General features: G+C 31.2%; 1 protein-coding gene across 3 annotated transcripts; it reads right to left on the bottom strand.

Annotated features, from left to right (window-relative positions):
- Positions 1 to 4723: 4723 nt before the first annotated feature.
- LOC124848744 (ultraviolet-B receptor UVR8-like) lies at positions 4724 to 8451 on the bottom strand. Of its 3 annotated transcripts, XM_047326626.2 has the most exons (7): positions 8217 to 8451; positions 7483 to 7522; positions 7088 to 7369; positions 6640 to 6989; positions 6167 to 6568; positions 5428 to 5812; positions 4724 to 5245 (listed from the first exon to the last, which is right to left on the bottom strand). In XM_047326626.2, exons 3-7 carry the CDS (start codon positions 7310 to 7312, stop codon positions 5003 to 5005), a joined length of 1605 nt encoding a protein of 534 aa, XP_047182582.1. In that variant the 5' UTR covers positions 7313 to 7369; positions 7483 to 7522; positions 8217 to 8451; the 3' UTR covers positions 4724 to 5002. The 3 variants fall into 3 exon arrangements, with proteins under 3 accessions (XP_047182582.1, XP_087959629.1, XP_047182506.1); XM_088103503.1 differs by having other exon boundaries at positions 7483 to 8451; XM_047326550.2 differs by having other exon boundaries at positions 7088 to 8451.
- Between the last annotated feature and the right edge of the window lie 1621 nt (positions 8452 to 10072).

Raw genomic sequence — 10072 nt, 5'->3', positions numbered from 1 at the left:
CATTTTTTTAATATAGTAAGTCTAATAAAGGTCTGTAAATTTGTGGTTCTCAATTGAATTCTTATTTCAGGTTTATTTTCTTTTTTGGTAGTTAATGATTTTTTATATTTAGTTTTTTATTCTCAATAATTTTTTTCCACTTTGATTTTTCATAGTTTTATTGACATCTTTTAAGTGATTTTTTTAAGTGATTATGTGAATGACTTAATTTGATCTATTTTGTGTTTTTTTAGACTATTTTATTCTTGTTTCAGTTAGAATTTTCAGGTCTTGTTTTATTGAATATATACCTTGTTTTATTAAAATTTTCATATAAATGATCAAACATAGAAAATTGATAGAAATGATACATGTATTTTTTTTCTAAAAAAAATAGTTTTTAAGAAAAAAAAAAGTTTAATCATTGACGTTGATTGTTTTTTTTTATCTCAAATTGTTTTATTTTTTAATAATAATTTAAAAAATTACATATATTAACTGTAGTGTATCGTCAACCTTTTAAAATTAAGTGAAGAATACATGGATTTCTTTTAAAAAAAATGTAAAGTTTTATTAAGATCAAAAGAAAAAGAAACATAAATTTTAATTAAAGGACAACTACCAATACACAAGCAAGCACAGAGCAAAATCAAAATATTATCAAAGGATAAAATGGATGAATTTTTTTAACAAGAATCATATGCAAAATTTTCAAACTACAAGGAAAACAATGTTTTTAAACCATAATTATATTTTCTTTCTGCAAGCATGTTGATGAGTCTACATTTTTTATTAAATTTTTGGTATTATCTTATGCTCCAAATACATTTTAAAATATCAAATATATTGTATATTAATATATTCTAAAAGTAGAGTAAGTAGACAATATAATTCAAAGTCGACATTAAGCTTTTGTTGCTTAGGCCTTCTATTCTATTTTTATAAAATTTAATTCAGTATAATAAATAATAACATATTTCATATTTAGTACATTAAAAATTATAATTTTTAATATAGAAATTTTAATTCTCTTAATTTCTTTAATAAAATTATTAAATATATATTTCATTTTTAGTAAACATTACGAGTTTATTAAAATAAAAATTAATACTAATATATAAATAACCTTTATACTAAAATTTTAACTTTTTTATTGTATTAGGAATGAAATATATTAATATTATACATTGCATTATTGTCCTAAAATTTAGTTTTTAAAGTCGAAGGATTGTTCTTGTTTATTATGTTTCATAGAAGGTTATAGAGAATCAGGAGTATTTTTCTGAGTTATCCCTGTTTGTACATATTATTAAGGGACTGAAAAAGTTAATTATCTGTATGAGAGTTGTTTCCTAATTCTATCAAAACTCTTATATTTCTATTTTTAATTATTTAAAGTTCAAAAGATATTTTGAGAAATATGAAATGTTAATCAAACAATACTGTTTATTACTAACTGCCTTTAATATAAACCACATGCTATTTTAACAACAACATTTGGGAATGTGTTTGGTGCAACATTTGACTAAAGTTTTCACCAAATATTTATGAGGAAAAAAAAACCAAACTTATCATGCACGTTTTCTCCTTTCTAAAATCATCAAATTTTTTCGTACGAATCTATTTGTAGAAACCAACGAGGGCATCGATTGATGTTTTAAAAAAAATGTACAATTATTGCCGGAACATTAATCTAGTAAACAATGTTCAATTCACTCAAGATTCATACCATACAAATTTGTGTTTTCCCTAATTAATCTTAATTTGGTATTTTAGAACATTAAATTAAGGATGGACCAAAAAATATTGATTAAAAAATTCAAATGAAAATACATTTATTATGGGAAAATAAAAAATTGTTTACCCTTTAATTTTAGAAGTGATCAAAAGTATTTTAAAAGGTATAATAAATATCACTAAGATTATTTTGTGATCAAGATGCAAAATAGATCAATATCCATATTACTCCCTGCAATGCAAAACAAAATAAGGATATTTGATTCCAAGAAAAATATAATTACTCTCAAGATCTTAAAGCTAGAATAACCCTTTTAATCTTCTAAGTTGATTTTGAGTTATTCATTACTTTAGCAATTTTGGCAGCATTAGTAAAAGTACCGATGCTATTTATTTATCCCATGTTTAGTACAGAGAAAAAATGAGAAGAAAATAAATAAAAAAACTTAAAATATAAGAGAAATCAAATGAAAAATAAAAATTTTCTCTCCGAAACCAACTTTTCTTTCAGATTAACAAAATAATAAAAAATGAAAAAAAAATCTGGTTTTCATGATTACGAGAAATCACTTTAATATTTCTTTAGAACAGGTGTATATTTTACAATCATGTTAAAATTGAATAAACTTATTATAAAAAAATTATTTGAATATCTTAAACGCTTTTCTCTTGAATTTAAACTCAAATTTTTTAATGAAATTAAATAATTACCAGTTTAATATTAACTATTCTCTCTCTATATATATAGTATAAAAATTAAAAATAAGATGTTAGATATATTTTTATATATTTGCACGTTGAATCCATGTTTACATGCAAGACGCAACCTCTCCGCATTGAAAATTTAGAAGTAGAAGGCGGCGGCAAGAGCGGCGGAGGCAACACCGGCGACGGAGTAAAAATGCATGGAGGAGGCGGATGAGGAGGCGGCGGTGGCGCTGGTAGTGGAAACACCACCCTTGGCGTGGTCGAAAGCACCGGGAGGCACGGGTCCACCAAGCGGTGCAGCGACGATGCCGTTGTGTGAGGCTTCGTTGCTGATGTCATCAATGGAGTAATCACCATCATAGTCGTCGTCGGTCTTCTCCGCCGCGGATGCGAGGCCAATGACGGCGAACATGAGGAGGGCCATAACCACAACACGGCATGCACGTGCCATTATTTTAAAGAAATACTTAATAAACTTGGATGTGCAGTGTTTCTTTAATGATGAGAATTAGTGAAACTCTGCACTCAAGATTGTTAGTAATAATAATGTGTTGTGGTTACGGAAAACTAATGAAGAGAGGGTTCATCTTATAGGCTACGAAACCAAACAGGGTTGTCATGTGTCTGGAGAACCGTTAGTTTCGGTACAGTTCAGTTTTTCCGCTGCTTACGGTTAGGAATCTATGGTTGGTCGTTATAATTTGTTAAGGAATTCGATGACAAACCTTTTAGATTTCTTTTTGTTTGTTTTAATGATGGCAAATCCTTGCTGGCAGTTGATAAATTACCAACTTTTTTTCTTTTTTGGATTCTATAAATAGCTTTCAAATTTAATCCTCTGGTTCTATGTATAACTAAGAATAGATTTAAATAAACATTACTACTACTATGTATTTCTGATTTAATTTGCTCAATGGGAATTAAGGAAATGGATCAGATTTTAAAAATTAATAATTTTGACCAACTACTTTTGCATTCCGAATAAACTTAAACAAACTAGGAATGGATTTTTGAAATAGTTGTTTTTTATAATGACCATAATGATGCTATTATGTATAATAATATATAGTTAAATACAAATGTGAAAAAAAAATACTTTCTATCCTATTTTTGTGTATTTTTAATTAAACTCTTTTTTATGAAAATGTGAAAAAAACGGGGAAATGAATTGTTAGTATAAAAAAATGTATTATTTATTGTTGTGTTAAAGTTTTTTTTAAAATGTAAACATTTTAAGGAAATTACATTATTAAGACAAATTAATAAGACTATTGGTATGTCACTTAACTCAAGTTATGCATCTTTTATGGTTCCTTCATCACTATTGTGTGCAACATAAACATAAAAATTATCTTGTATTCCTATAATATATTTCTAATAGCAAATTTAGTTACATCATTCTTATTTCAAATAGTTATTTATTTAATTTGTTTAATTAAGGTTAAACACATGTTTTATCTCATTCCACACCTCCAACATTAATGAGAAACGTTGTTATAATCATGTGAGTCTAAATAATAAGAATGAAAAAGTTTAACATGGTATAATAATAAATATATATTAACTCATTGTTTTAAAGTTTTGAATTAGAAACAACATATTATTTGTATTAGTTGTTTTTATGTTTTATCATTATTTTTTTTTTGTCAAAAAACCTATTATAAACAACTCAATATATTAAATATAAAGAATTCCCAAGACAACATCTCCCATTCTAACCTCTTAGTAATTCTCCTCTTATTTATTGTCCAAATTATAATACATAATACACATATTATGTTCTAAGTGGAAATTCTTAGATTTCAAAGTCTTACTCCAAAGCTCAAGTTGATGAGCATTACTCTCTTTGATCCGTTGGTAAGTACATTCAAAACTAGATTAAGCAATATCGTTAAAAAAACTAAGCGGGACACAAATTTCATTATAATACAAATAAGACCAGCAAATTTACCATTTTCATCGTCTGAAGTCCATGTATGATAATAAGCCAAATTTTGTTCATGGTCTATAACTTTTTTTTTTGTTTCATCATCCATGATGACACTTAATCCAGATCTATATTTTCTTTTCCTAATTTTAGCAAGCTTTAAATTTTATGTTCTCCATCCCACTACCAACAAAATTCTTCAAACACTTCAGTCTTACCTCAATATCTTGCCCAGTTTTATGTATTAGCAGTTGTGTAAGGCCTTGATTTTATAGGAGATAAAATTCAATCATGAAACAAAGAGTGAGTGATATGAAGAGAATCGGAAATTAGTAAGTGTAAGCAACTTCATCTAAGCAAATGATCATGGGATAACCAAGAAAGTGAAGACAACTGAGCTGTATATGAAGCTTCACCATTTTCAAATATCAGAATCTAGTTGAAGCCTATATAAGATTAACGTCAACGACCTTAGAAGTGGCTGCAGGTGAGGCCCCTGTTATCTTGCCTAGCTCGGACATCATCCATGGATTCTTTGATTATATTTACACAATAAACAAGGGATTGAAACACTAAATACTGTGCATGGTGAGCATAAATTAGAGAGTATGAGATGGTGTAAAGAATTAGGGTTACACCAACCAAACATAGTTAACCAAGATCAATATCAAGCCGCTCTGGCTTTCCTCTTTCAGTTTGGTTGGCACCAAGCTCTACGCCTAGTTGTCCTTTGTCTCCAGCCCCAAAGCCATACAGCTTCCCTGATTCAGTTAAGGCAAAGGTATGAGCATTCCAATATACGGAATTCGTCAGACTAATCTGCACCACCTTTTCATTCATCTCTTTCATTGAAGTCACAAGCTTTGGACTTAACACATTTGCATGCATGTCTCCCTGCACAAGAACAAACATAAGGTTAAACTTTCATACAAGGCATTTACAAGAAAATGTAATTCAGATTTGAATCTTCAACTGTCATATCATGATTGCACAAAATAAAAGGAAGGCGACCTCCTTTGAACCAAGCCAGAACAATTCACAAAGAAAACACAGTGCAAGGCAGAAGCAAAGCAGACCTGCTCATGATTCTCAGGGTTATGGCCAAGACTAGCAGATTCTCCACAACCAAAGGAATACACATCACCATTATCAGCCACTACAAAGGTGGTGTAATCTCCTGTAGCAACATGAACTGCTTTAACATCTCTCAACTCTTCCACCACCTTAGGTACAGATTCACATTCTTCATTACCATGACCCAAGCAGCCACAACGACCCCACCCCCATGTGCAAATCCGGCCATCCTGCCCCACCACAGCTGCATGCCAAGCACCAGCTGCAACCACCTTTGGCTGAAGGTTTAACACTTGGAATTGTTCGATCAAACGAGGATACTTCTCATCAGTTTTTGAGCCATGGCCGAGCTTCCCACCCAAACCACATCCAACAGAGTAGACAGACCTATTAAGATTTCAGAAGGAGATCACATAATCAATCAATAAACACACACACACACAGATAGTTATTACAATAAAAATGAAAGGAAAGGTAAAATATAATTTATTAAGTAGGGAACTTAGGATGAAAATACGTGTAGACAATTAAATAAAACAGTATGTGAGATGTATGTGTGTTGGCATTAGAGAGATAAATCATAATACAAAATATTCTCTTTTAATTCTAGCAATAGGCGTAGAAAAAAAAAATGATGAATGAGTGCCCAACTTGCATACATAATATAACTCTCAATTCTATTCTTACCAAAGGAAAAATCCAACAGTTAAGAGAAGGAGAAAAAAAAAAGCTGAAGCTCACATTCCAGTTGGTTGACAAGCCAAACAAAGGAGGTAGCAGAAACCGGCAGCTATCTGCACTACTGGTATGTGCTCCAAAGCTCCTAATAAAGGACGAGGTTCCACATCATTTGGATCAGTATGGTGACAGAGTTTGCCATCACTACCCCAAGAAAATGTATAAACCCTGCCTTCCCTTGACAAAACGGCTGTGAAAAAGTTTCCAATTGCAGCTTGTACAACAAATATGTTTTTCAAAGATTCAACTAACTGAGGAGACGTAACCATTTTAGATCCTTGAATTCCAATCTCAGCTTCACCAAAAGAATCTTTCCCAAAGGCATAAACCTGCCCAAAATCACTGATCAACATTGTCCTCCCTGTCGCAGCAGTAGCTTGTATAATCCGAATGCCTTGTAAAGCTCTGCAGCATAACCTAGTTATGTTAACTCCAATTCAACAAGAACTGTAGAATGCAATAACTAATGTTCCAACCTGATTGGTCGAGGATGCCATTCCTCTTCGGTTGTACCATGCCCAAGTTGTCCTGAACTATTGGACCCAAATGAATAAACAGCCCCTTTTGATGTCACAGCAATGCTATGACCAGGACCTGCTATGGCCTGTGATTTCTCCCTTCTGCAACATGCTTCTCCAGCCATTAAAAACCTCAGAACCAATTTCCAAGAACCACCACATCTTTGCTTCAAATGTTGCTGTTGTTCAGTCGTCATTGGCTTAAAAATGGCTCTTTTCTGGCACATGTCCAATGCAGCAAGCTCTGACAAGGACAAATCCAAATCCGGAGCAAAGTTTGCCGGCTTCTTGAAGAAGGAGCATGTTGCCTACAAAATACCAGATCAGAAATGAAACAAGCAGTACCAGAAATAGTAATTACAGTTAACAAATTAAGAGGCGAAATGCAAATAAGTACTGCACTTGCCTCAAGTTTAGCAAGGTCTTGAGGACACAAGCTACATGATGTAAGGACATGAAGGACAATGGAGGGATTAGCAGACAAGGGAAACTCTCCTGGACTGGAGTCCCCAAAGCAATGGCGTAGCTGCCGTTGAAATGTAGGCAATTGTGTGGCAACAATGGTATTAATTGGCTGATCAGGGATGTTATGGTATTGTATAGTTGGGGTTCCACTGGTAGTGGCATCCATGGGCACTGCCAACCTTATACAGTGCCCAAACACGGCAGAAGAGAGGATCTAACACTTCTGGGAATTATGAAAATACATGCAAATGCATTACTATATTAATTTAATTTCCATTTGTCAGGTTATAGCATCTGAAACTCTACACATTGTTCTAACTTGTAACAAGCATGTACCTCAAGAATGTATTTGACTAGCAAATCTCAGGTCTCAAACCTACAAAGAAAAGAATACTAACAAAAGTGAAACAAAGTTTAATTTTTTTTATCTGATGCAGTTGAATTACATGATTATCTGTCTCTATTCACAACAGCACTATATAAATCAAAGACACCAGAAGGCAAGAATTTAGTCATGAAACTGAGGATGATCAGAAAGAGCAAAAACAAAAAAAAAAAAACTTAAATACATGCTAAAAATTTGACCGATCTTATAATTGATTAAGGGTGAAACCATATGATCAAAATTGAGGATCCAAATAAAGTGATGGAATCTAAAGAAGAAATCTTTGAGAGTTACACTGTTCCCAAATTATGGGATATTCTACAATCATACAACCAAAAACTGAAAACTAAAAAAAGAAAGAATTTTGTGATCAAAGTTGAAATAATCGCATCAGAGGTTGATCATCCCAATCAAAATGAATCAAACTGCAAATACCCTCTTCCATACGGAAATTAAAAAAAAAATCCCTTTTTTGTTGACTTTCCCAGATCAGGGAATCACAAGTAACCCAATGAACAAGTACACTTGTTGGATACGCAACCAAAAAAGGGGAAAGCAACAAAAATTAAAAAGAAAAAAGAATCCAGAGAAGCCGAAAATAAAACATGGTAAACAAGTTTTGGGTGAATGGAATTGATTATGATCGTTATAGATCGTAGCAGAGGCATGTGGAAGCGGTGATTACTTATGAGAGGGATCAACAGCGATTCCTCAAACGGAGTCTTCACCATGGATGCAGAATTGTACAGAGAGTTGTGAAGTTTTAGAAATGAAGGAAAGAAGAAGTGAGCGTATGATCAAATGGGCAAGAGCTGAAATTCAGAGTGACAGAGAGAAAATGAGAGAGAGTAGAGGTTTTGTATAGCTTTTGGGACTGAATGGATGAATCAATAATTTCTTGTTTCTGAAATGCAAGGGTCTCTTTTCTCTCCGTTTTATTTATTTGATTATTGCTGATGACGATGTTGTCTGTGGCACTCTTAAGTGACACCAATTTATTTAGGTTTAATTGCTTCCTTTGTCGCCAGTTTGGTTGAATTGTGTCAAATTCATCCTCATTTTTAAAAAAGTTTCATTGTCGTCCTCACGTGCTATAAAAGTGTCAATTGAATCCAAACATAGAAAAAATTTGTGTCAAAGTAGTCATTTTTCCTATATATCTGTGTCTTCCTTTCATATGTCACTTCTCTGGAGCTATGAAAAGCCTTAAATTGGATAAGGTAAAATGAATATCTGTACTTGATTGTATGAAAGGAAGACACAGAGATATAGGAAAAATGACTACTTTGACACAAATTTTTTCTATGTTTGGATTCAATTGACACTTTTACACCACGTGAGGACGACAATGAAACTTTTACACCACGTGAGGACGACAATGAAACTTTTTTAAAAATGAGGATGAATTTGACACAATTCAACCAAACTGGGGACAAAGGAAACAATTAAACCATTTATTTAATGTTTACTCACATTTTTCAAGAGATTATTTATATCTCTGCTAATATATCTATCCCATATAAACAGAATCATCAATTTTAATATCTATTTTTTATAATTTTCTTTTTATTATTGGAAATGTTAACACGTCATCTTTTTATTGTATGATATTTTCATTTATATGGTTTATTAATTAAGTTTTAATATTTTATTCTTATAAAGTTTCATAACAAAAAGATTCACGTTATATTCCAAATGAGTTAGGTTACCATTTATGTAATTACTTTTTATATAAGTATACCATGTATTTCATTTGAAAAGTTTTTCAAACACATTTAAAATATTCAACTACTCACATATACGTAATTATAGGTGTGACTATTGATTGAGTAAAATGTGTTTAAAGGTTTTTAGACCATCTATCATTATTTACCCTTAATAGCAAGTATTTTATAACATCTAATAAGACCAAAATATCTTATGTTTATAATCAGTTGTGAGCATCTTCTATTGTTGCTTCTGACCAAACATGGGAGGCATTGTACATTTGTCGTATGTGCATGTGTTTAAAGTTACTTAGATTAATTTTATCTATAAATAAGAATTTTATCTTTAACATGTAACTATCACTTAGTTAAAGTTGCTACAAATTATTAAGATCACGAGATTTTACTAAGAGGAATCGTTTGATTGTAATATTTGTATTTATAGTGAATTTTATGATAGACTTAGATTGAAGTAGGTTAATAATCAAATTAAACCATATTATTTTTAATGTGTGATCTTTTATCTTTTTTACACTCTCTTTCTTTGTATTTTGTTTGCGGATAATTTTGTTATTATATATTGTTTGAGATAGACAATCTCACACTATAAACTTGTTCAATTATATTCATAACAAACTAATGTGATGAAATTAATTTGACTGTTTCAACCAATTGAAATGTAGATTAATGAGGAAATTAAAAAACAAAGCCAGTGATTTCAACTTTTAAAACACGATTGGACTCATTAAATTGGCTTTTTTGAAACTTATTTTCACTCTATTTTAATCAATTAAATTTGTTCTCAATTATTTGATTATTGTTGGAAGTCGAACAT

The sequence above is a fragment of the Vigna umbellata genome, chromosome 1, assembly GCF_029865625.1.
Source record: "Vigna umbellata cultivar VRB3 chromosome 1, Vumbellata_1.0, whole genome shotgun sequence".
Classification (NCBI taxonomy): domain Eukaryota; kingdom Viridiplantae; phylum Streptophyta; class Magnoliopsida; order Fabales; family Fabaceae; genus Vigna; species Vigna umbellata.
The sequence above is the reverse complement of the archived record's forward strand: the minus strand, read 5'-3'. Positions and strand labels throughout refer to the sequence as shown.